General features: G+C 42.5%; 1 protein-coding gene across 1 annotated transcript in view; it reads left to right on the forward strand.

The window, feature by feature from the left end:
- The window catches only part of MAD1L1 (mitotic arrest deficient 1 like 1), a 375918-nt gene that overhangs the window by 158190 nt on the left and 190824 nt on the right, over positions 1 to 26904 (forward strand). Inside the window, exon 13 of the mRNA XM_026083221.1 lies at positions 229 to 369. Within this exon, the coding sequence (XP_025939006.1) occupies positions 229 to 369 (141 nt within the window). The remainder of the gene's footprint in view (positions 1 to 228; positions 370 to 26904) is intronic.

A 26904-nucleotide genomic window follows, 5' to 3' on the forward strand; every position in this document is an offset into this window, starting at 1 on the left:
ACAGTCCAAATTTTCAGTTCTCAGATCAGCAACATTTCATTAGCGCTCTGGGTGTCCATGTCTGTGTTGTGGTTTGCCCATATGAAGATGATGTGTATACATCTTTTAGGGATTCTTTGTCATCTAAAAGAACAACAGTGAAAAATGTAAACTTTTGTTCCAGCATCCATCTTCTCCAACCGAGGTCAGGGCTTTATCCCTAACGGTGATTTCTGTTCTTCCTGACAGGAGCGGGATGGAATGAGAGCAATCCTGGAGTCGTATGATAGCGAGCTGACACCTTCGGAGCACTCGCCCCAGCTGAACCGGCGAATGCGGGAGGCAGAAGAAATGGTGCAGAAGTTGCATGCTCATAACACTGAGCTGGAGGTAATAAAGAGGCATCATTCTCTAACCCCACTGGTGAAGGAGTTAGGACCTTTAAGATTTAATTGCCTAGTGATATGATGTGCTCTCACAGAAGACAGATTGGCAAAATCCAGACTTCAAAATTTCAGGGCCGGTAGTGTCCACAGTTTGTTTTTCTGCATCTGAAGCTGGCAGAAGCCAAGAGTAACTGTTCTGGGGTGTGATGAACTTGCTTTGTGTTAGGCATAGCTGTACCGAACGGCTGGAGTGCGAACTAGTACCTATAGGTTAAAGGGGAAGTAAAGGGGTAATGAAATGTAGCAGATGTGGTGTCCTCTCTGTGGAGTAGTCCAAGTGATTCATTATTTGACATGTATAGCTGGTCTCTTCTGTACATGGTGTAAGTGCTTGTGTGCTCATAAGAGCTTTGCTGCTATGGGCTGAAGAAGTACAGTATGTCTGCTGTTAATTTTTCATTTCTTGGCATTGGGTTTGAAAGCCCCAGAACACCAGTAACTACTAATGATTTTTTTTATACTCAGGTTTTCTCTAAGAAAAACATTTTTTCCAGAGAAAGTAGTATTTCTTGTAGGAATTACATTATTATTGTTATCTCTCTTTATGTAGATTTGTATTCTGAAACATGACTGTCATGAGGTCAATGACACCATGCATTTGCCAGATAGTTCCCCTCTTCTCTATTGTATTTTGTCGTAGTCTAGTGGGGTTTATGGTCCTGAACTGAAATATCTGGAATATGTCTGTGATCTTAAAGCTTTCTTTTCTTCCTGTCTAATTCTACCATCATATAGATTTATAGATGCCATAATTCAAGTGGAGTAAAACTGGGAAATCGATGCTCCTGGGGTTCCAGTTGAAGCTATAGACTGGATTGCCCCACTGCGCACAAAACACTTTAGTTGCTTCTGTCATCCTTAAAAATGCTCTTTTCTTCTGTTGGTAGGTGGGGACTTAAGTCAGGAAGTATTGACTCTGATGACCGTAGTCCAGCTCTGTCTCCAGAGCTGTGCAAGCAGAGCAATGTAATATGAACTCAATATTGGAGAGGTCTAGATCACTTCATCCCTGTTTCTCAGAAAAGGAGTCGTGTTAAGTTTTAGGCAAGCCCATAGAGAAGTTAGTGGCATCAGATGAAATGGAAACTTGCCTGAATGTGTGTCTCTCAAAGTTCCTTCGTGTTGACTTTTGAGTGCTACATTGCTTAATGCCAGACAGAGCAGGATTAAATGACACTGATGGAAAGTGATAGGTGGTTAATTTATCCTGTTTTCTTAGTGTTTCTAACAGTGGCTCTGGATTGACAGAGGGCCATTTCCCTAAATGCTTCACTGAATAGAAGGTCAAATGTGCACGGTGTCTTTGGGCAAYAGCAAAATTCCTACCCTCCATTTGTTATTTATCACCAGTTCTAAGTGTGCCTTCATGGGTATGGATTAAGGGCTACATGGAAAATTTCAGAAAGGAGCTCTGTTCTCGGGAGCTTTGTTTTTTGTGATGTCAACATTTAAGCCCTTTAAAGACTTTGCTAGAAGCAGGATTCAAAGACCTGATATTCCCCTTGTAAAGTAAAATTTTATGCTTCACTTGACCATGTTTGCCTTTCTGACTATACTGGTGACTGCTGAAGCCAGTTTATTTTGAAAATTTGGGGGAAGTTTTTCTTCTACTGCCTGTGGTAAAAATCTGAAAACTGAAAAGGGAAATTGGGGTACAGGCAGGACTCCTGGTGTCTCATCACCAGGACCAGCAGCTGTAATCCATTGCCTGTAGATGAAAGAACTGGTCGATAGCAGCTATTAATAACATCTAACGTAATGCTCTGCATCCTCCCTGCTCTGCTGCACCTCCGTACAGATTTTAGAAATGTTGACACCTGCATGACTCATCTCCCAAAGAGAGGAGACTGCAAGAACGAGGCAATTCGGAGCCTCTGGTGTTTCGGAGATATGAGATAAACAGTGTCTGGCATGGAGGGAGGGAGGGAAAAGAGGAACTTAACCATGTTTAAGTCAAAGTGTGGCAGAAGGATTAGGGCGTCCCAGGAGTGCCTGATGGAGCTGGGCTGGGAGGGTGGCCCGCAAACAGCTCGCGGAGCAGGACGGAGGGCCGCGAAGCGCCCCGGCGCGGGCAGCGTGCCCACGGCAGCACAGCAGCGACGTGCACCGCTTTCCTGAGCTCCGGTAAAGTCCGGGCAAGCGGTGAGGAAAGTTCCCAGGGCTGGATCTGAGCCGGGCTGACGCTATAAGTTTTGCTAGGCTAAGGGGGCTAGAGCGTGAAAAAGGATTAGGCTTGGTAGTGAACAGAGGTACGGCAGCAGGTTAAGGCAGGCATGCTGACAGAGGAGCGCTTCTGGCGGCTGGTTGGCGCTGGGAGCGTTGTGCCGCTGTTCCGGGAGCGGTCCTTTCGCAGCCCGGGCGCGCCGCGTCTCCGCGGGAAACGGCAGGCATTGCTGCAGTCCGCAAGCGCCTGGCGTTTAGACAGGCCTCTAAAGCCTCGAAGGCAAACGCTGCTTCGTGCGGTATGCTTTGTAGCTTCTGCCTTTCAGCTAAAGCAATTTTTTTTTTTCATACACCTTAAAATTCACACCATTTCTCTCCCCCGAAGTGTTTTATCACAGGTTTTTTTTCCTGCTACTGAGAGCTTCGTTTACTGAAATCTCGTTCTGTTCCCCAGCAGGGTCCTTTGATAGTCATAAAACTCCCTAACACTTTTCTTTTGTTTCTTCTGGCTGCCTTAATTTCTTAATTTCTTACCAGCAACCCCACCTCTGAGGAACTTACACTAGCAGAAAGTGATGTTCTAAACAGATGTTTTTCTTTACTCCAAAAATGGTGATCTTCCCATCCAGGTAGTGAAGGTGGGAAGCCTTTTAAAAGAACGCGGGGAATGAGAGCAGCCTGTAGGCTCTGGTGGTTCGAGCGCGAGGAGTTTATTAGTGTGTGCTGTGAGGTGGGGTTACGTGATGCACCAGCTTAGTGCCCAGACTCCCTCCTTCCCTCCGAGCGCAGCCACCTCGGCTGTGCTGGACGCTGTGTTTGGATCACAGATATCTGGATTAAAAGCACCTTTCCAGGAACTGAAATGGGGAAGGATGTTTTCATCTCAGATCACTTTAAAGCTGCGGTGTTGCTCCATAAGAARTAGTCCTAGCAAAGCCTGCTGGGACAGAGAGCTGGAGGACAAGGAAAGGCTGGTGGGAAACTCTTTAAATCCCCTTCACTGATGACTGATGAGAAAAGCTGGATCTCTTATGCATGAACATGCAAACACGTAGTCCTCTCTGGGACTGGGAACGATTGCTTTATCCTTCCCAGAACTGCCTGCCCCGGCCCCCTGTTCCATAACGTTGATCTGTCTGTAGAGGTTCAATAAAGCACTTTACAGAGTGTTGAATGGAAAGCAGGGGGCAGATGCAAGAAAAATGCCATCTGAAATGGTGGCTCAGAAAGCAAGCAGGCTATGTCAGCCTATTTCAAGTGGTTAATGAAGTGTCACTCACCATCTTTTTAAAAGTGTGTTTTGGAACTGAGGAGGGAATGAGTTCGTCTGTGGCCAGCATGCTTAAAATAAACTGAATCCTAGCTGCATTTATATCGTGGCATGGATTTGCATTTTGACGCTGGCAGCATTAACAGTTTTCATGCTAGTCTCTATCTTGCTGAATTTTTACTACCTTAGCACCCATTAACTCTAGTTTCAAGGGAAATATGAGAAAGCAAGAAACTCCGTATCTAGAGCCTCTGTTCATGCAGCAGCTGTGGTGAGAAAGCTCTGATGTGGAGTTTACAGTTTGAAAAGTTATATCCAGCTGCACAAAAGAGAAATCATCATAAGTATAACTCCATTAATAGCCGTTTTATTACAACACACTTGGCTCCATATGAAACTTTAATGAAGAGAGATCTGCAAGGAAGGCTCATGCTGACACCTTCGATGGTCTCTAGCATTTTTTACATTGAGAGATTTATACTGTCTGTGAGCACCATATGCACTCTAATCAGTTAATAATTGAGTCTGGCAGTTTCAGCACATGAATTGCCATATGTTCTGTTTTTGTTCACCATGGGCTCTATTGGTGACCTCAAAACTCATTGACCAAATATTGTCACCTTACCTGCACCTGATGACTGCAGTGCATCTGCTGGTTGTGGAAATTGGGCCTTGCTGATTCTTGAGCACAAATCTGCTCCTTGCAAAGTGAGTTACTTAGCAGTCACCCTGGTGTTGAACGTGCTTAAAATTTGTGTGGATGCAATAAAATGTTTATCTGAGCAGTTAACAGTTCTTCCTTGTCTCTCATCCAGCTGTTCTCTCAGTGCTTTTCCACTTTACCTTCTTTCTTTCCCCCCTTTGATCCACGCTTTGTTTAGCTTGCTTTATCCCTTCTCTGCTGAGTTTCTTCTCCCCCTCAAAGCTCAATTGCTTCTTTGCACAGAAGCAAGGGTTTCTGTGATGATGGGAACTTTACAGAGAAATTTCCTTCCATCTGTGCAAGGCACAGAGGAGTTTGTTTTAATTTTCAACTTTCTTCTGCCTGCTTTCTCTGCCTCTCTGTTGCTATCCTGCCTTTGTGCACTGTTTTTCTCAGTGACAACTGTAAACAGCAGGGAAAAGATTACTCTGCTCGCTTTGGATGTCCRTAAGGAGCAAATCCCAGTCACTAGAGCTTTGCTGCCACTCCTGCGTGGCATCTACTTCCCACGGCCAGGCTTCTGCTGTCATCGTAGCATCTCGTCTGTGGCTCATGTGGGAGAAAACAGACTGCCCCTGGAGATGATGCTAATGTGCTCCACGCCTCAGCTACCACTGATTGCTGAAGCCATCACAGAGCTGGACATCATCTTCTGACAAAGCAAACGCCTTGTCTAAATCGCACCCTGAGCCCGAACGCTTGGGCATCTTATGGTCGACTTGAGCCTTGCCAGGAGCCGCTGCAGTCCTTGGTGTCTGTTTTCTCTTCTAAAGGAGAGCCGGCTGGGCTCTGCGTGCCCTGGTGGTCCTGCAAAACGAATCGTCTTGGGTTCTCTCTTCTCTCACAGGTTTCATCTTCTCTCAGACCGTAGCGATCTGGTCAAGCCGGGGAGCCATTAGTTTCCTCGCCTCCCTTTTACCCCTGCCAGGGGCTCTACTTGGAGCGAGCACCTTTCAAACACCTGGAATACAAATGAGGCAGTCAAGCCACAGAGGGGCTTAGTGATTTGTTAAAGGGGATGGGCTCCCTACTCTGTGGAAGAGGATTCCCTCTTAAAACTAGTAGGTGCTGCAACAGAGCCTCTTTCTGTGATTTTTTTTTTTTTTTTTGGTTGAGCTAGTTCTAAAACTCAGTTACAATTAATTTTTCTTTTTTTTTCCCTTTTGGATCTGTCATGAAAGTCAGTAGTGGAGTAGATCAGGAGAAATAGTCCATGACACTACCTATACTGGGAGATGTTCTGCACAAACCAGCATTGTTTCCACTCAAGACAGATTTTTTTTACAACTGGTTTTAGTGTGTGGATGCACACTTAAACTCTGACAGTTTAAGAATGGCTTATATTGATTTAACTTAACGGTTCCTTAGGGACCACAGCTAAATGGAAGCAAGCCTACATCATTCTTAAGAAATGAGAATGTCTCAGCACTGATCTGTATAGAGTAAATTAAGTCATTAACTAAGACAATATGCCTAAGACCTTTAGGCTATGGCAAGCTGCTTGTAGCCAAGCTGTAGGAAAAATGACTAGTTGCACAGCAACTAGCAGCCTCAAGGACCCTTTTGCTCCTCTCAGCTAGAAATTGAAATAGGCTATTAAAGTGTATGGGGAAAAAAATACATTTCCCAACTCAGCTGCTTTCTTGTGCTTGAAATGCAGTAAAAACAAGGGGTGACATTGTAATTTTCATCATGAGGGTCAGTAAAGAACATTTTGCTGAAAGTCATGCTCCTGATGCAGATGTAATCCGTGACACTCTGCCCCTGGTTCTCTTGCTGACTAGATTATAAGTCTTGACTGTCTCCAAACGTGGCAATTTATACTACTGATAAATATTAATTATCACCTGTGTTACAACGTAGGGAGTTTTGGAAGGACTCCTGCAGCCTCGGCTCTCTGAAGAGTTTCAGTCCGTTTAAACGAATCTAATCAGTGTGTTTTAAATGGCGATGGCTGCCCGAAGCAGATCTAGCCAAGGTGGGACCCTGGTAGTATAATCCAGCCGCTGTCTAGGTGTGATCCTAGAGGATGTGGGTACGCTACAGTTCACGGCTATAGAGTGTGTCTTTGTCCCAACTTGTGGAGATTCATAGTGTTAGGTCTGGAGGAACTCACTGCAGCCCCAAGGAGATTGATAGATGTCAGCAACAGAAAGACCCCCCCCCCAGCCTGCTCTACCCTAAAAATACTCTTGGGACGGGCAGGTCCTCCTCCAGCCTCTTCTGGTGACATTATGAATAACCAAGCACAAACGAGGCTTGACCTGAGCAATTTGGATTAGCTTCAAGTGTACCTAGCTATAGGGGACAAGAGAAGCACAGGAACTGGGTCTGAATTCTTACAGAAGACTTAAAATTGGGTTCTTTCTTAGTGATGTTTTGGAAAAAGAAGATAACTAATGTGCGTTTATGAGTCATATTTACCACAATGGGACGGGGGAGAACATTTCATAGGGGGCTGAGAGCTTTAAAATGCTTTATAGTGGAGATCCTGCTTGCCTGTGCCTAGAGATACAGGATTTGCAATTAGATGTCTTTACATGGAGGAGGAAGCAAGCATACATTTTGCGTGTGAATGGTGTCCCTGTCCCCGGCAGATGGCAGCAGACAAAGGCATCGCACAAAAGAGCTGCTTTTATGCAATATGGTGCACATCACCTCCTGCTGCGGGTGTGCAGCTGTGGGAGCAGGGCTACGAAATTTGGATGCAAATAGCATGGTGATAACAAGTCTCTTCCCCCACAGGCAGAAGACAGAAGGAAAAAGGCAAATTAAGCATCTTTGGGGTATGGGGTTAGTAACAAGTAGCTGCTAGCTTTTGAAAGAGAGGGCTTGGAAAATGTACAAATATATTCCTACGTCTCTCCGTCACTGGCCACTGCAAGCCAGGCAGTGTGGACGATAGAGCAGGGAGCAGTAGGGAGGCTGTGGGGCAGGTTCCTCCAGTGCTTACGCCACTTCCCAATGTCCTTTCCCACAATTGCAGAATTGGATTTTTGCAGGGTTAGAGAAGTGTTCCACAAACAGGATGAACTGCATTTTGCATTCAAGTCGGAGCTTTAACCTCTTTGAATCTCTCAACCTGAAAAGCGCTGTGGCTTTACCCAGCACCGCTCTTATTCACGCGGGCCTTTCTGCTAGAGCCTGGGTTATTGCTGTGCCACACGACTGATAGCGGGGTCTGTGTGCGGGCCTGGGAAATCCTGGGAAGTGAATGATCAGAGCTGCCTCCGTAGCTTCCCGGCCCTGGGAGACCCAGCCTGGCCCCTCTCGGAAGCAGGGGGATCCCTTTGGAGGCAGTGCCCATGCCCCGAACTGCCTCCCGAGCACTGCCAGCCCTCCGGCGCCTGGGCTGTGCGGTGTGCCTTCTTGGGGCTCATCGCCCTGAGAATACATTGATTAGGGATAGGAAGACTGGCCAGTCCTGGCCATTTCTCTCCAAACTAAGAACTGGATTGATTCCTGTTGGATTTCCCAGAGGTGYTCTCTGGCCAGTGCATCTTGCCTAGTTTGAACTGTACTGGTGGATCAGTCTTAGTTGTTAAAACACACAGAGGTAAGGTTGATGTTAAGTGTCTTCTAATTATTAGAGCTATTACTTAGGAATATTCTCATGCTGGTGAAAATTTTAACAGCTCATGGAAACTTAGGCAATTCCAGGGGAAACAAGGAGGTAGATTTCTTGTGGAAAGAATAAAAGCTAAGAGTGCATGTCAGTGTAGTTTCATATGAAAAATGGCACAGAGATGTTAGCTATTCCTTAGCTCTGCCTTGTTTTAATGCCATCAAACAGTGTTTATCTGGAAGTCTCAAGAAACATTCTGAACTTGCTGAGATTTCTTGTTTTTATTTTATTTCTTTATTTCAAAATAATTACATAATCTCTGCATAGCCGAATATTTAAACTATGTATTCCAAAGTGTTTTCATGTCATCTTTTAATTCATGGTGGTGGTTTCCTATAAGAAACATGGATTAATGTTTTTAACAGTGATTTTCTATTAAAAAAAAAAAACACACTAGAAACTTTTTCTGTAGCTGGCCTTTTCCCTGCAGGGCCTCTCTGTGTGTCTGCAATTCTTGCGTTTCCCCATTGGAGCTAATGGCAGATCCCAGAGCTGCTGCCAGAGAGACTCAGCTGCGAGGTCTCCGCTCTGTGTTTCTGGGACTGGACTCAGGGGCTTAATACCATATATTAGCATCTGGGGTGCAAACGTTACATGACTCAATATATTTCTGCCCAATGTATTTTTATGGACTCCAGCTACAGAGTATTGTTGTAATTCCGTTACCGAACAGTTATAAATAAGAAAGTGTCTGGAGAAATCAACATGAGCATATATTTGTTCCTGTGCACTTATGGCCCCTAACACTCCTGCTCTTTGCAATTTGCAAGAACTGTAAGATCCATTTTAATGCACTTAATACTTTGTTTATTGCGGCAATTAGAACGGCAGTAGTTGTTGCTTTGGTTTTCTCTTTGAAGCCCGTTGGTTCTTTCTTATTTTGGCCTCAATCACCATTAGCAGAAGGGATGTTTCTTCAGGGAACTAATTATCTAAAAAACCTGGCTTTGGCATAGTACTTAAGCACACAGTTAGTTGCATGGGGCCTAAATGCCAGAGACGATTGCAATTGTTGTATTTGAGAAAACACATAATCGCTCACTTCTAATACTTTCTTCTCCAGAGCTACAAGTTGCAGTTGCTCCCATATGTTCTCACTGTTGTCCCCTAAGAACTGGCTTATCCAGATGCTGCAGCTTTTCCATTTCCCCTGTTTGGTTGCGTATTAAGGTCATAAATTAGAGTATGGGTCTGTTGCCGGTTGTACCTTGGAGGGCAGCATTTAAAAGAAGGTAGCTGGAGTTCTCTCCCTTTTTTTCTTTTTCTTTTTTTCCCTTTTTTCTCTAAATGAGAATAGCCTACTAAAATTTGGAAAAGACTGGGAATAGAAAAATTGAAAAAACCAGCTGATAGTGGTTTTCACCCAAGCTGTGAATAAAAGCTAAGCTGTTGATAAAGATCTCCTTTCTTCAGGGGTGGTCCAAGTAAATTGAAGGAACAATTCTGTTTTCTCAGAGGCTTTGCAATTTATCTATTTGCTTTAATCAGTGCTAATGTCAAATGTGCTTTGATTCTGGTAGAAGCTTTTCAGCAAAACAAACTGAAAGCCCTAAGTTTTGAAGAAAGCCATGGTCTTTCTGTAATGTAAGTTGTAACATTTTCCTTTTGAATTTTATTTATACTGTTTAATAAAACAGGCAGTATTACTGTACAATACATGTGTCATGAATCCTACTGTGGTGACAGTAACATAGATATGAGATGCATGGCACATCGATTTGGCATATTGAGCTGATTTACGTTTTCAATTTGTTTAAATGGCTATAATGGTTATAGTGAGCTTAGCTTTGACAGATGTACACTCCAATTGCAGTTCTGTTTGAGACCACGTTAAAAACTGAACTGATTTCTGTTTTAAAGCTTTGATTTTTATCCATTCTGTGTTCCCTAGTCTGCATTTCACACACTAGACTCTCAAACATGAGTTCTTGCTATATCAACTTAATTCCTTTTGGAAAATGGTAAAAACAGCTCATTTTTCTTTGGAAACCTGACTTTCTTGGAAGAGTTGCTTAACTTAAATATTTTTAATTTTTAAAGAAAGCCAACATGAAGCTTAAAAGATGACATGCTACACTATATTATTGGTGTATATAAAAACCTATGATATATTCGGTAACTATGAACATGTATAGAGTAATTATTTTGTAGCGGCTATTTTAGTAGAATATCTTGTATGATGAGAGAGCTTTTTGAGGCTTGTTTGTGTAAAGACTGTCACCACATGTTATTTATGTACACAAAGAAATGACAAATGTCTGTATCCGTATTAATTCGTGGGGGTATCTCCTTAGAGCCCACAAGCTCCAGATTTTTCTTAAAGTCCAGGCTGTCTAATACAGAGTTGGAAACTGCTGTAATGGTAAAGAGACCACAAACCAGTGATCTTTACCACATGTGGCATGTACTATTGCTAAGCTAATAGTTACCAGCCTTACCTCTGGCAGTTGTATTCTGAACACTTTCATTCTATCGACGGTTCATGCCGATGCAGTGTTCTTTACTTCCTAATCATCTAATTTATTCCCTTTTTATGGGAGTTCATTTCATTAGTGGAAAATGCAGCCTTTGAATATATCAGTTCCCTGGCCTGGTTGCTCAAATGTTCAGCCTTAGATGGAATGCTTGTTCCTTTGGCCTCCATGGATCTGCTTACACCTAGTAGTAAATATTTGCGAAATAAGGCTCCTAGTTTCTGAAGAGTTTGTGGTCTTCTGTGTGAAGAAAGGTATGACAGACGAGTAGACGTGGTATCTTCGTGACTGTGGGGACAAATCAATATTCCTCTCTCTAGGTGGGAACACGTGAGCGTTGGCTAAACAGTCTTCCCTCTCTTACTTGTCTCCTGTGCATGCATGTATGGGAGGGCAAGCGAACCCGTGTACAGACCGCTGCGGGGAGATACCCCAGTTCAGAAACTCTTGGCCGAAGGTAACCCATGCTCTGAAGCAGCCGCTTTTACTAAATGGTAATTGCTTTGTCTGCTCCATTTGCACAAAAATCATCTGAGTGTACTTAATTGTATCTCAGCTGCAGCATGGCAGCGTGCAGGGCTGTTGAAAGTAGGGAAGCATTACACATTGTGTTATCTATATAAAGTAGAGCTGCTCATCATACTTCGTGTAGAGTGCCTGAAGGCCTGTGATGAGCCCAGAAACACCTATGCATAGCTGTGTAATTCATGTGGATGTTCATAACAATATCGAGTATGTAATTAGTCTTTTATTATTTTTTTTTATTTTTTATTACCAAAAAGAACARGCAATTTATTCACATAATCAGTGCATGTACAGGTGTATATACATACGTAGATGTGTTCCTTGTATGAATTTAGAAAAGTTTATATAAAAAGTCTAGATGACTTTATGCTCTTAAAATAACATAGCATAAAATAACATGGCATCCAGGACTAATTCTACAGTCTTTCTATTGCTTTGCTGTATGTATACATTTCTGAAAACAGTGGATTGGTGTATTACAGCTATCCAGAGAAATGACATTTATCTGCACAGTGCAGCATGACCTTGTCGTTCATAAGCGACATTTTCTTGCTTGAGATAATGAGCACCTTTTCCTTTAGGTCAGACAAAATCCAGATTCATTGTATCTGATTTCTACAGGCCATCAGTATGTTACATGTTATGTTGTAATTATTGCTGATACTTGTTTCGGTTATAAAGAAGTTGTGTTTCACCTGCTCTGGGTTGAAGCTCTTGTTTCTGAACAGTGGAGGGGATTGTGAGAGGAAAGGGGTCGTGCTAGACTCGTCACGAGCATCTGGGAGCTGCAGCAGGGCACAAATCCAGCCGTTCATACAACGAATGTGCATTTTGTGTAACCTTCCTATATTGCCTCTTCCACAAAGTGCGAGTCTCGAGCCAGTTCGGCAGGTATCAGCCTAGCGTGGTCAAAGGAGCTGGTTCTTCTCTGAGGTCAGCCATCCTGATATGCCGAAGACGAAAATTTGTAGCTTTGCTTAAGAAGTTGTTAACCAAGCTTTGTTTGGCTTAGTTAACAAGAAAGAAAATTTGAGTGCCAACAGAAAGGTAGAAGAGTATTCACAGTTCTCACCTGCAAATATTTACAGAAGGAGCTACCTCCACGCTCTGTGTTGGCTTACCCTGGTGCTAGCGCTTGGTTTAATTTTGATCCCGCGCTAGCCATGCCTGTTGTGATGCCCAGCCACCAGCGAGCATGCACCTGTGAAATACGGCGCCAGCTGCAGCAAATTCCATGCTGTGGGTGCAGGAGCAATTCAACATGCCTTGTGCCTTTGTGGCTGGAGCTACTAATGGAGATTATCATGGTATATATGTTCTGACTTCTCTCCTTTCCTTGCCAAGCGGAGATCTTCTGTGTTTCTATAGTATGGTCTTGCTAGACAGACGTTCGGGGCTAGGAAGCTCAAAGGTTGCTAATGGGACCATGCAACAGTTTCACCTTTTGCATTGTCAGTCTGCATTTGTAAAGCAAGTGGTGCTTGTGAATTATTGGATTGCTTTCATGAAATGAGTTGATTTTTGGTTCACTCAGAAGAGATGTACACTCACATCTCAAAAGTATCATCCCTTCTAGCATCTTTGCTGGCAGCCTCAGCAGAGGGGCTAAGGACTGAAAGGCCCATGTCTAAGGTAAAAAAAACCACTGTAGTGTTCCCTCTGGAGTTAATTCTTTCAGATCAAAATTGAGAAATACTGATGCAGCAACATAGGCAACTTTTATACACTTCTCCTTCTGCTGTATCTATTTTATGGATAAACAAAAGGCTTCAGCCCCAGATTGATTACTCCAGCACTTTCTCCTCACAGTAACTCTCCTGCAAGTTTTTACAATGAAAATTAAACTGATGGTTGGCAACCACGGAATATACATCATGCCTACGCTGTGCAAGGATGGTTTGTTTACTCTTTCTACTCCTGTCACTCTATCATCACAGGGATGTTTTTAACCCCTTGCATACCCTTTCCAAACTTTTTTTCAATAAAGGAAACTATTAACTGATACAGCTTAGGAGTGTGCATTATGGGCCATTTTGATAGCCATCTCCTTCCCCTCTTTACAGGAGGAAATAATTTTACTTAGAGAAAACTGTAAATCCATGCAGGGTTGGAATGGGATAGGYTCCCACTGTACACTGGCTACTACCATGTGGCTGGACAAGGCAGGAGGAAGGAAATTAAGGGAGTAGTGAAGGACSTTAAAGCTAATCACACTCCTTGGGAAAAGAAAACAGAGGGATTTCTGTTCCTCAGTCTCTGTGAGAGCCCCCTTCAGGCTTGAAAGAAGGAGCATAGGATTAAGGGGAGTGATTAAAAAGGATAATTAAATTGGCTGCTTTGATGAATGCTGGAAAGCTGAAGACGGGCTATTGTGGGCAATCAGACTAGCTGTGGGAGAGAGGAGGGAAGCGAGTGGACAGGTTGCAGCAACAGCCATGACCACATTAAAAAAATCCAATTATTTTGAAAGAGTAGTTATTTAATATTATAAAATTGAGTTTATTAGAAATTTTCCTACAAATGCTTTCCAGAAACTAGATTCTCTCTGGGAATGACTCAGATTCCCCTAGCTTTGTTGTTCATTGACATGASTATTTAGCTTTTCTTATGATGTGGATGGTTGCTTAACTTTAATAGTTTTGATTCCACTCTGTTTTGGATGTCTCTTACCACAAGACAGCTGCATGAACATTGCCAGTGCTTTGCTTTAATGACTGTGCTTAATAGCATATTGAATCCATTATGTAGAAAATACTAGAAATTAGTCTGAGATGGCCCACAGGAACTTGAGTTTTCAGAAAAGAATTTAATGATAACATAAAAGCTGCCTTAGAGTTGAGGGTATGTGAGGCTCTTCAGGGCATTCCCAAGTCACCAGCGTGGTTTTTTTCTGTGTACTCATGATTTAAACACCAGCTTCAATTTGCCCACAGGAGTGGTTCCATCATCGCGTTAAGGCTGAGGGCTGYTTCTGCAGCTGTGGCTGGATGAACTTCTTCAGCAAAAACCCTGTCTGAGAGCAGATCAGTGGTTTCTTCATGCCGTAGATGCAATAAACTTCTGCCCATGTTTAACTGGAACGTGGCACCGGTACTAGTTGACACCACGACATAGTTGCATGTGCSTTCTTCCGCTCCTCGCCCTTCAGTCCTCTGCAAAACAGGAGGCAAAAAGTGTATTTAAGCACTTTGTRCAGCTGAACTTCTTCACACCCTTGTAGTGCCTCCTCCTTCTAGTCCTTTTCTGTTTCTTTATCTTCCCACATTTGTTCTACCTTGTTAGCCACCTCCTTCCCAACAACCGATGAAACAATAACAAGAAAAAACACAAAAACCTCGTTATTTCTTTCAAGTGCTTGCTTTGAATTTGCTGCCTATTTATAGATGATTCATTTCAGCCACAGTGGCAGTCAATTAGAAATGTGGTGAATCCTTCTTTCCAAGAGTGTGCCAAGAGAGGATCTTCCTAGTTCATTTGCTTTTTTATGAGTTTTTGCTGGAGGTTTTACAGTCAGTTTAAAATTCCATTGGGGTTTGTTTATTTTGAATATATTCTCAAATAAAAGTGGAAGGGTTTTGCTTCTCTTCAAGGGAGTTAGAGGAGCATGACAATGGTGTGCAGGGTGGTTTGATTTTATTTGAGGATGGTTAAGTGAATGTGTTTATAGTGGGTTTTTTTGTTTTTTTTTTTTTTTTGCTTCCCGTTTCCATCTGGGAGATTTTTTATTTATTTTTTTAGTGTAAGAACCATCTTTGGGTAAAGGTACTGTTAGCACCACTTTTTTCCCCCGACAGTAACACGCTTTAGGCAAATTCTGCCTCTAAATCCTACTTTGTAGTGTAAAATTGATGTGGTATAGCCTGGTAATTGTAAACTGTGGCTGTCTCTGCGGCCTTGCGAGGGGCCCATAACCTTTGTGCTTTGGCTTCTCCTTTTGTCGAGCAGAGTTGGCGCTTGTCATCTTCAGCRCCTCGTGGGGTACGGCAGAGGGGTAGTCACCTTATCCGAGCGTTTCCCAGCCAGTGAGACAGGAGTTGTGTGAGAGGCACAAGCACGTTGCAGGTGAGATGTTGCATGAAACCAGTACTAATAGACTCGGCCGGACCTTTGCTGGCTCCGTTGGATGTGCTGAGGTGTGGAGCGCTGCCAGCTTTTCTGAAGTGAAGCTTGTCTGCAAGGAGGCTGAAAACCACTGATTTATGCAATGCTTGGAAACATAAGTGCTAGTGTTCTTCAAGGGTAGCAGCTCCTTGTTGTGGGTAGGTATGCGTTGGCAATGGATATTTTGTGGGGTTTTTTATGCAGTATATTACTGGTAAGCCCTAAGGATGTTTTTGCTTTTCTAAAATAAATTTGTAAAGCAAATACTGTTTTAAATTGAGTCTCTGAAAGTTGCTGGATTTGTCAGAGCCTCTGTTCTCTACAGAATGATAATAGCAGCCAGTAGCAGTATTAGCTCCCTCTTCCCCCCCCTACTTTTTTAAGCCCACTGTTGGTTTTTTTCATGCCATTTTCAGTTCTGGCTCCTCTACTGAGACTTTCAATCAGGAAGGGGCAATTTTTCAATTATTGATTCCTTTCAAGCCCATCAGTGGAGAATCATYAGATGGCAATATCTTCTGGTCGCTTTTGGAGGGCTGGACTTGACCCAGAGAATAGGTCATAAAGAATAAGAATAGGTCATAAGAATAAAATTTCTTAGGAAGTATCTGCTTGGCTTCCATGTGTGAATACACTTCACACTTGAAATGGGGAATCTCTGTGGTAAACTTCTCTTGCTCACAGTGCTGTACAGATAATAAATGAAAATCAAGAAGCAGGGCAAAAGAGGAAAATTATCCTATTCATTTTCTCTTCTCGCTTCCCATGATATGACTCGATTCTTAATTCTGTGTCCTCCTAGGTCAGCTGCGTTTAGAGCAGCCATCAGAGCAAATCRGCTGTGCTAAGCACGCTGTGACATTTGGAAAACCCTGTCTACAACAGGAACTGAGCAGCGAGCTCCTGCTAATTATAATAGCTGTGTTTAAAATGTAATGTTTGCTTTATTAAGCAAAATCCAGCTATCCACCCAGACTAGAGGTGGGGAAAACTCTCTCAGCAGAGGAGACAGATTCTAAACAAACTCCGCTGCCACYGCAGGATCAAGGGAAACACAAGCGTTGCTTCACCAGGACAAACATTGGACAGTCTTGTCCCGGCAATAAACATTGTTACCTAGCAGCTTCCAAGAGTGTTTCAAATTTGTTGGAGATCCTTTGAGGTTTAGGCACTTTACCCACTCTTCTTCTGGATGCCAAGAATACGCTGGCTGTAATTTCACAAGCCTTTCCAAGGGCAGTGCTGGCTGAAGCCCTTCCCCAACCTTCGTCTGAGCTGACACCATCTGAGTGGCACTGTGCAGAACCAGGACAAGAAACCAAACAAGATTAAAATCAACCCAGATATTGTTTTAAGTGTGGATCTTCACTCCCCCTGTTGCGTTTGCTAGGTGGCTCTCAGCAGCGGTGCTGGGGGGTCCTGCTGGGACCGCGTTGGTGCGGAAGGACAGGGAGATGCACACATTGCGCAAAGCCACCTCTCCCAAGCCAGCCACACACAGCGCCAGCTTCCAAAGAGCCCTCGGCAGCTTAGAGGAGGAGGAGGCCTTTCTGTACTCAGGAGTGCTAAGGTCAGGATGAGTTGTTCAGTACAGTTGTTTTAATAGTTAAAAAGATTAACCTAAGTGGCTGTGATATTAGGAGACAGGTATAAAAATAGAACCACAGCTATGTTGCTGTTTAGCTTCAGATTTTTGGATTCATCCAGCCAAAGTTATTCTGGTGGGGGTCTAATCCATGCACAAAGCTTTCACCCGAGGCTGAACCTTTCCATCTATACTGTTTTTGTCTGAATTTCTATTCAGGCTCTAACTCTCCTGAAAAGTTTCTTATAATGCATAACCAATACTAATGTTTCTCTCAAAAAATGCTGGCCATCCTCATGTGTCTTTAGATGCATTGCTACCCTTAAGCTGTTGGTATGTGAAGACCTGTACTCTTTGGCAAGCAAGAATGTTGTCTGCAAAGGAAATGCTGCCTTATGGTTGGTGGATTGACAACGTCTCTTTATACATTTAAATTAAAAGTAATATGATCACATAAGCCATAGTAACAATACTGTAGGCAAACACAGTGCCTGGATCCAGAGTAGTTATGAGATGACAGTGAATTGGGGTGAATACCCTTTTTCTTGACTTTGAGAAGTGCAGTGACAATGAATCATCTTAGTGATGAGATACAGCAGTGCTGACTCATTGGGCTGAAATTAGAAGGGCTTTTTTAGGTAGAGATGTAATTCCACCATTTTTTCTGATGAATGGATAATAAACACAAGAGTGAACATTTTTGTTGGCTAATTTGCAGACTTCATCAACTAAATGTCATTTCTTTCCCTCTAGCTATCTAACCTAGCTGGAGGAGCTGACAGAGAGAGAAAGAGAACCTAGATTGAGGGAGGTGGTGCTAGAAAAATGTTGCCTATAGGAAGGAGGGACAGAAAAGTTTACAATTTGGCAGAGATGTTGGTTGTCATATGGCCGCCAGTTTTAATTTTTGAAATTCCCTTTTCCTGGGTTTGGTGCATGAGAATGCTTGTTTTCATCAAGATACGGATTTGGACCCTGAACTCATCCTGCTGGTAACCTAAAGGAGGCAGAATGCAATTGCTGGTGTTAGTATTTTGCCAGAAAATTATAAATAAATGCACGAACAACCACTCCCCCCTCCCAACCACCTACATTATTACAAGGGCAAGGGATTTTGGCACTCATTAGCTCTGTGTTTTCTGCTAGTAGATTTTAGCACTGCTTCCCAATTCAATGAAACCTGAAAAAAACGTCGTGCCTACTGAATCCCAGAATCACTTGTTACAGGACCTCCTTTGAAGATCGCTTATATAGTGATGAAGAACTGGATACTCAGAGGCTCTGCCTTCCTTTTAGAGTCTGGGGCTGGGATCTCTCCAATTCGGCTTTAGAGATTTCATCACACCGTAATAAAACTAATTCTCTTTAGTGTCCTCCAAATGACTTGTATTCCTTTCCATTTTTTCTGTTTCCCTGTGGAATGGGCTGATACTTTCCTAATGTCTTTTGTTGCAGTGCCTAGTATATTAACTATCTATTTTACTTTTGGCAAGAGATCTGTGGTCATCCCTCAATGGATAAATTTTACACCAGGTTACTTTCCTGCTGTTGACTTAAAAATTTTGCTAGGGGAGCAGCAAAAGAGAAGGGACTCCCTACTAAGATTGCACACAGCAGCTGCTCGGAGGTAGGAATGTTTTTGAGTCCCCAAAGAGTGCATTCGTGGCAGAGGTTTCTCTGAGGAGTAGTCCTGTGATGTGGAATGACTCCTTTGGAGAGCCCATCAGCAGCTGGGGTCTCCTGGGTGCGCAGGAGACGCCGTGCTGCTCTGCTGCATCGTGCTGGGAGCCCTGGGCTTGATAGAGTTTCGTCAGTCAGGCTGCCCTTTGCTGTGGAGGAAGCAGCTGCAAATTCACATTTTTGTTCGGCAATGTATTCTCTCTCCGGGGGCTGCAGCACCATTTGATTAGGATGGAGGGAAGCAGACCTACTGCAAACACATATTATTCCCGGCAGAGCTGTGCTAATCTCTTGGTCTTGGTGCTCTGTCTTAGCAAGGTGTTGAAGAAAAACATCAGGGAGAAACAGGAGGAAAGGAGTTGCACGGCCTCAGTCTCTCCTCAACCTCTGCTGCAGTTCAGAGTGTAAAATCAACAGCTGTTTGCTCTTGTTTTGAAATGTTTTTGAAAATCTGGTCTTTTCTGTAACATGAAAAATCTAGYAAGACCTTAAGCCCCTTATTTTCCTTCCTACCTACCTGCTTTCTTATAAGTGTTTCATTCTGGAGCTGGGCCGTCTGATCTCCAGGGACCCATCCTTTCCTGAATACTTTTTTGTGATTGCTCTGTATTTTGCCATTTCTCCAGTTCCATTTTGGTACTGTGTTCCTTGCCTAACAATGTAGGTTGGGTAGATTAAGAGAATAGTGTTGATGGGATAGATCTTGAGATGTTCAGAATCTTTCTCCAAGTTTTATGTTTTGCGGCAGTTGTAAAGGTTGCCTTTGCTTGGAGGATGGGGGAGATCAGGTTGCTGCCACCTCTGAACATGGAGGTGCTTGACTTTTGCAATTAATATGGAGTTTAATCCTTTTACTGCCTGAGTGGTGTGGACTGTTCTATGAATTTGTCAATAACAGCACCTTGCTCTCAGAGATTACCTGGATTTGGTAATCCAAGAYTTTGGATTGTTTTACAGAGTGAGTATTATCTTTACATTAGAAGGGGGGAAAAAAGGGAGTTTCAGAGAGTTTAGTAGTTTGCCCCAGGCCTCTCAGCAATTGTTAGGCAGAGTGAGAGCAAAGCAAGGTCTTTTACTCTGCTACAGAACTACACAGCTTATTTTAAGCTAGTTCAAGTGACTTGCCAAGCAATAAAAACATGGGCAGTTTTTGCTTAGACTCATAGCTTCCTCGTGATTTTGTTTGCACCTTTTTCTCATAGTGTGACCAGTGAGCATTCTGGATGATTTTGTGATTGTAAGCTTGCTGTTGGGAATGCTTGACATTGCTAAGTGACTGTGCCTCTTGAAACAGAAGAAGAGAGATTGGTCTGTACTTGAGCCTTAGAGGAAGAGAAGGATTTGGTTATTATCGCTTTGTCCAGTAAATCTTGATAGTGCATTTGACAGGAGCCCATATCGTGCAGATGTTTTCCCCATGTCTTCAGTAATTATAACTATGACATCGGCAATTTTCTAATTTGCAGTGTCGTTTTTTTGTGTGTGTTTAGCACCCAAGTGCTTCTGCTTCATTCATACTTTATTAATTTTTCTAACCAGCTGCCTTTTGTCTCTCACTTGGGGGCGGCATTTCACTACTGCACATCCAGTCCAGTAGACAACTGGCTCTCGAATATGAGGCAGCTCTTGCTTTTTCGTTGAAAAACACCCTTCACTGCTCTGCACAAAGCAGTAGTCTTCAGTCCCCGGGTGTTGCCATTTGCTGTCAGATGCCTGGGAGTACTAACCCTTGGAGGTATGGGGACACCTTGCTACAGGCAGTCTAGTTTCTTGTGTTTTGTGACCTTGCTTGGGGTGAAATTAAGAAGTGATAGGACTAAATTGTATTGAAAACCATGTAAGCTGTGACCTGAGAAACCTACTTTTCCTTGCGTTGTAAGGCTGTCCACATAAGATAAACTATATCAATAAGAACATGGTCTCTGTTTTGCTGGTTGCAACTTTTCTGCAATTTGGTGTGAGCTTTGCTTCGCTGTGTATAAATTTGTGATATTCATTCAGAAGTCAYTGGGGAGTTTTCTCCTCCGCTTTTGCATGAGAGGGATGTGGCTCTTCCTCCTCCTCCAACGCAACTCCTGTAAAATACCATGGCATCTTTGATGCTTTTGAAGCTATACCAAATATTATATGTAGAAGTTATTTCCAAGTTATATTAAGGGTGTGCATTTGGTTTAATAGCCGGGAGAGCTTTCTTGAGAAGAGCAGTGGTGTCGGTAATGTCTGATGGTGGAGAGGAGCTGGGCAGAGCAGTGGCCCTGACCTCTGGGAGTCCCTCCTGTTTCTGTGCCTGGTGTTTTTCCAGGGTCTGTGTTTACATGTGAAGTGTGAAATGTAGTTGAAATAATGRCAGTTGCTGCTTTTGGAAGGTAAAGGGAAGAATCCTTGGTGAAGGGAAGCAAGCTGAACAGTTCAGTGCATAGTGCAAAACTGAAACTGTAAAATATTCTGGAAATTATTTAGCAGTGTCTGATACTGAACTCTGCTACTAATTGTGATCTCAAATGATGTACTTTCCTTGAAAGATCACCAATTTCTACTACAAAGCATTGAAATGATATTTTAAATTAGAAATGACCATTTAAGCAGTGCAATTTTGTAGTGCGCTTCAGAGATGCTAAAACAATACCAGACTGCTACCCCTCTGCAGTAATGGTGTGCTAATGGATTGAAGGCAGAAGATATTGGTTACCATGGTATAAATGGATCTATAACTTTAAACAGGCAAATGCATGCATTAACTGTTGAAATTTGAATCCCATGGGTGAGATTTCAGATCGAATACTAATGAAAATTTCACTTCAGCTCTCACAATATTTTAATGTGCAGGAACACAGTATGCAAATAAACTGAAGTCTAACAGCAAGTGGCCAAGTTACTTYTGTCACAATCTCTGCCACCTCCACAAGTAAGCTGTTTGCAGCTTTTTTGAAATCAAAGTTTTCCTCCCGTTTTCACTACAAGCGAGAATTTTACAAAAATGTCTTTGTATGTGAGGGAATTAGTGATTTCTACCTTCTCTTCAAAATGTTCTCATAATATTCCCCTATGTATGTTCTCATGATATTCCCCATGCAACTCATCATTCATAATTGAATTCTGAAGCATTATGATCAGTGCTTTCCTTATCATATCGTCCTCCAAGTGCAGCCATGTTTTGGGGTCTTCTTCTATCTCTCAGCTGCAACTTTGATACATAATGCTTTGCTTGTGTCCCTTAAATCTGATGGAAAGAGGTGATGTGCCTTTGTTTTTCTCCTTCTCCAGCTTATGGCATCAGATAAGATATGCTGGCTTRGGCTGTGTTGTAGGTCATCATATGCCAGCCATTTAGCTTGAGCAGAAGAGCTTCATCTTGTGCCTTCTTTTGTAAGAGATTAGATAAATATGTTATTGTGAAATTACACTTGGGATACAGGGCAGCCAGCACAAGGAAGCTGATTTRTGATATTAAAACACAGAAGATTCCATTTGCCTGTTATTGGGAGCACATATTTCCCTGTAAATTCAAATTGTGTGTTAACTTTGTCAAAGAGGAGAGACAAGAATTTGTCTTACAAGTTATTTAATTTGAAATCGCTATTAATTAACATTACACCTAAATTTGCCAGTCATCACAGCTGACTTGAATTTGTGCACAACTATTGCATGTAAAATATTACTAAGGTTATCTTGAGCTTTGGTGTGCTGTATTCTGTGTTTTGCAGCTGTGTTACAACTCTTACAGGTTGAACTCTCTCCTCTTCCTCACCCATGTTGGGCTGCCTGCCCTTCCAACAAGTGTCCTTCCTCCTGGGGACCTGCAGTTTGGATTTATAGCTGTGAAAGCACTGCCCAAAAATGAATAAACGGCCATGTATATTCACAGGTATTTCTCCCTGATGAGGAAAATAAAAATGACTGTTTTTAATTCTAGGTAGCGAGAGTTCTGCTTGTTTCTCTTCCTTGTAAAGTACCTGTGTTGTGACTGTTAGATAATCATGTTTTCTGATGAAAGCATAGGACTAAAATGTTGTTTCCAAATCAAGGTTGTTTTGATTTAATCCCTGTATGCTGCGCACGTAATTTTGCTTTCCTAACTCTTTGAAGCAAGCGTTAATTTTATGGCTTTGGCTGTTGCTACTCCTGTGCTGTGCTGTACCTATGAGCTATTTAATGCGCAATGTTGAGGAGTAAATTAATGCAGGTTCACAAAGAGCGCTCCTCGATTTGCTAATTGCTTGTAGAACGGAGGGTATTGTTGTGTAGAGAAAGACTGTTCATTAGAGATTGAGTAGCTAATTTTTTTGAGAGTGATTCTCACATTTGAGCAGCCTATGGGAGGGGGCAGTGGGCTCACATTCAGCATCTGGAGGAGAGTTAGGGGCTGTTGATACCACCGGTGTTGCCACCTGCATCGTAATCAACAGATCGCTCGGAGTTTCAGTCATTAATCCTCACTGCCCAGACTCCTCTGGTGATGTCGGTAACGGCTGATGGAGGAGCGGAGCTGGGCAGAGCAGCAGCCCTGACCTCTCGGAGTCCCTCCTATACCCCTGGTGTTTCTCTGGGCTTTGTGCTCACATGTGAAGTGTGAAATACAGTTGAAATAACRACAGTTGCTGCTTTTGGAAGGTATAGGAGAAGAATCCCTGGTGAAGGGAAGCAAGCTGAGCAGTTCAGAAATGTCTCCTTGGGAGCTGAATTAGGTCTTCTCCTTGGGAACCATTTCTGCTTCTGTTCCAGTGATGAGCTACCACATCGTGGAGAGGGACCGATCACAGTTTATCTTGCCTTTCCTGCATCTCTCTTTTGAGCAAGACAGTAGCACTGATGATAGATTAGACTGTGTTGTCATGTAAGACGAATGTTTTGAATTAACCATTTTTTGAAATTTTAAAGTAATCGAATACTTAAGAGGAATTTTTTTTCTGCTTATGCTACTTATTTGATTTTCTTTTACCTGGTTGTGCTGCCTTCGGTGGGCAGAATGGACTTTACATATATTTGTATATCTGATTCTTTAACTCAAAATCTGTTTGCTTATCAGTTTTCTTAATCCTTGAGCTCAGTGATCCATGGGAATTTAACGTGTATATTAAGTAATGGGAATTTCCTTGGAGCTTCAAGATAAGACTTTTATGCCTAGTCTGAAAATTCAACATGAGTCTTTCCTACTGAGAGCAATTCCCAAGACTCCAAGGTGAACGTGTTCAGTCTAAAAGCATGTAAAATGGATTTGAGCTACATATATGTAGGACACTGCTTTTCCCAGGACATGACTCTGAGATGGGACTGGCAAACGGCTCCGGTGTCTGCTGCCGTGTCTGCCTGACTGGGACTCGGCTTTTGGTTGGGGTCCAGGGGTGTTGCTCACCATCTCCATTTCCAGCCACCTTGCCTGGCTCCAGTCCATTGCTCATGTTTTTCTTGGCTGCCAGTGGGCAGAGATGATTGAATGAAGAAATCCAACAGTTTATTCCTGAAAGAATAGTTATAGGAAACAATGTAACGATATTTGGGGTTGGACTTAGATGATCTCTCGAGGTCCCTTCCAACCTCAACCGTTCTGTGATTCTGTGATTTCTTTCAGCTCTTTCTGAGGCTGCCCAATAAACGCCCCAGGTGAGCAGGGATGAAGGGTTCATCTTGCCACTCTGGACCGTCCCAGGATCTCTGCAGCTGTTTCCTTAACTTGCTGTGGTGGCTGGCAGCTCCTCTCAAGCACTCTGATTAAGTGAGATGTGGGGATAAGTTCAGATCCTAATTTCTTCTTCATAATTAAAACTGTGTGCATCTGTCATGCTGTTGGTGATTAGGTTGTATATTCTTGTGGCCTAGGAGGAATATGGCAGTGAATCATCTTGCAAGCAGCTGTCCTCTAACAGCTGAGCTGGGTTCAATGTTTGATTTAAGCTAATAAAAAGTCTGGGGTAGGGCTAATGTTTACAGACTGGGTGTGATAAAGCATTCAGATCATCTGTTTCACATCCAGGCAAGATCAGGCAGAAGGGACCCCACTGGAAGTCTGGGCTTGGTTGTGTTTGGGTTTTGGCTATTAGCTAGTGGTGGTAGCGGGTCCCAGCTCGGCTCCGAGCATGCCGGCCGGTGGCCTCTGAAATTCAGGCAGGATCAACTGTGCTGTAAATACCTTCTTGTTCCCAGCCGTGGATTGTACTGTAACAGCTCCCAGTGCATAAAATATGTCCCTTTTGCTCTTCTTTGTGAGTTGTAGTCAATCCATACATGTAAAAATCTTTTAAAATTCATAATCATTTCCTCCAGCAATCTAGTAAGTTTAGTCGCTACTCTCTAATTTCCCACCAGTTCAGCTATTCTTTCCCTTTGCATTGAGCTGCCTAGAAATAAATGCAATAAAGAAAACAGACATTATGATATCATTATTCTCTGATTGCTTCTCCACATATCGGTCTGCCAATATCATGTTGCAGTTTTGAACTTGCTGTCMAGGTTTGCCTCTAGGTCTCCGCTGACATAACAGTCTGACAGGTTTGCATTTGGTTATTTTTCCCAAGACATATAATATACACTTTAAGTTAAATTATGTAATATTTTTTGCTTGTAGTTCTGATTTTTCTGATCCCTTTTGTATTTTTTCTTTCTCGTCCAAAAATTTTTACAACCTTTTGCTGAAGTGAAATACATGAGGGTTCTTTATATTTTTTTCTGAATTTTATCAAGGCTTTGTACTTCTTAAAAACGTTCTTATGTCATCTGGTTGAACAGGTTCCCAGAGTGATGCTGTCTTGATATTATAAGGAAAAATATTTTCACCATGAAGGTGATCAAAGATTGAAACAGGTCACTCAGAGACATTTTGGAAATTGCCTCCTTGGAGATATTCAAAACTTGACTGGACAAGGACCCTGATCATCCTGATGTAACTCACCCTGCTTTGAGCCCTTCCAATCAAAATTATTCTATGACGATAGGGTGTACAGTCTAACAGGAGACTGAACAGAGAAATGATGTAAAAATTCAGGAGTGGTAGCTACAGTAAACAAATATATAATTCTTAAAGTCTCTTTACATCTAGTTTAGGAGATGCCAGTATTTCCCATATAAAGGTTATATTTATCTTCTTATAGATAAGGCCAATAAATATATTGAAAAGTTTTTATTTTTGCCCAAAACAGTCAGTCCTAGGTTGTTGTGCAAAGGCTGCACTAGCATCTCGTAGATAGCATCTCTGAGCAGACTTTCTCTGATTTGTCTTCATGTGACTTTTCTGACTCCAGCCTGCTGGTTGTACCTGCTTAAATACTGGTGGGGAAAAAAAATCTTTCCCAAGCATCAGCAAATTTATAGTTTTCTGATGTTTCAGCATCAAACTTTGATCATTTCCTTTTTTCTTCTCCCTTGCTTGTACGTATGCTCTGTGTTTGGTTGGGAGTGGCACCTCCTGCAGTGTTCAACGAGCGTGTTGCGTTTCCCCCTGCCAGGTCCCAGGCTCGTACGAAAACCCCGTTCATCTTATGTGAGTGTCTGCTCCTTAAATAACGTCGCATCATCGCAGAGCTTGCATAGTTGGCCTGTTTGGTTGGTTGGTTTCAGAACTGAAGCTGCGCGTTCTGTGCTGAACCCAAACACTGCTGTTTTCTGTTTGCTTGCGTTTCAATGCGGTTACCCTTCAAAGCTTAATGTTTTCCTTTTCACTGTAATAAACTGTTTCGTGTTTGCCTCCGGTTTGGGCGTTGTACTCAAAAGACCCATTTCATGTGTGGAGAGACATCGTTAGAGAGGCCCTGGAGGGTTTTAATGAATATCTGCTGGAAATTATATGAGTGAGTTTGTAGGAAAGTTTTTTAGTTCTTGTTGGGTTTGTTTACATTGTTGAAATTAGCTTCTCTGTCATCAGTTGTTGTGACTATTTTTCAGGCTTTTTGCTAACCAGAGAAAGGCTGGTTGCAGGCAGCAAAAGTGTGGTGAAATAGAAGGCGTGGGAAGAAATTGCACTGAAGTAGTGTATGTCGTTTCTCTTAACCATTGCTAAAGTGCTGATTTCTTTTTAAATTCTTTTTCATAAGTAAAAGTATGTGAAAGCTCCTCCTCTAAGTCAGGTTCCCATTTTTTCCCCCAAATTACACAGGTTTACTGTAAGATATTTCCACCCTTTTAGAGATTCTTAAAATTTCTTCTTTTGTTCTTTTTTTTATTATTTTTTAAACCCTTGCATTAGGACCTTTTCTCACAAAAGTTTAGATGCAGAGAGGATTTGCCCAGGTATTCTGCCACAACAATCTTAGAGGCTGCCAAAATCAATCTGATACCCCATTTTCCATTAAGTTATCTAAACACATCCCTTTTAGGAGTTGTGTAACAAATCCTTCCTTTTTCTGAAGTTCAGCTTAGCAAT

The sequence above is a fragment of the Apteryx rowi genome, unplaced genomic scaffold, assembly GCF_003343035.1.
Source record: "Apteryx rowi isolate R43461 unplaced genomic scaffold, aptRow1 scaffold_6, whole genome shotgun sequence".
NCBI lineage: Eukaryota > Metazoa > Chordata > Aves > Apterygiformes > Apterygidae > Apteryx > Apteryx rowi.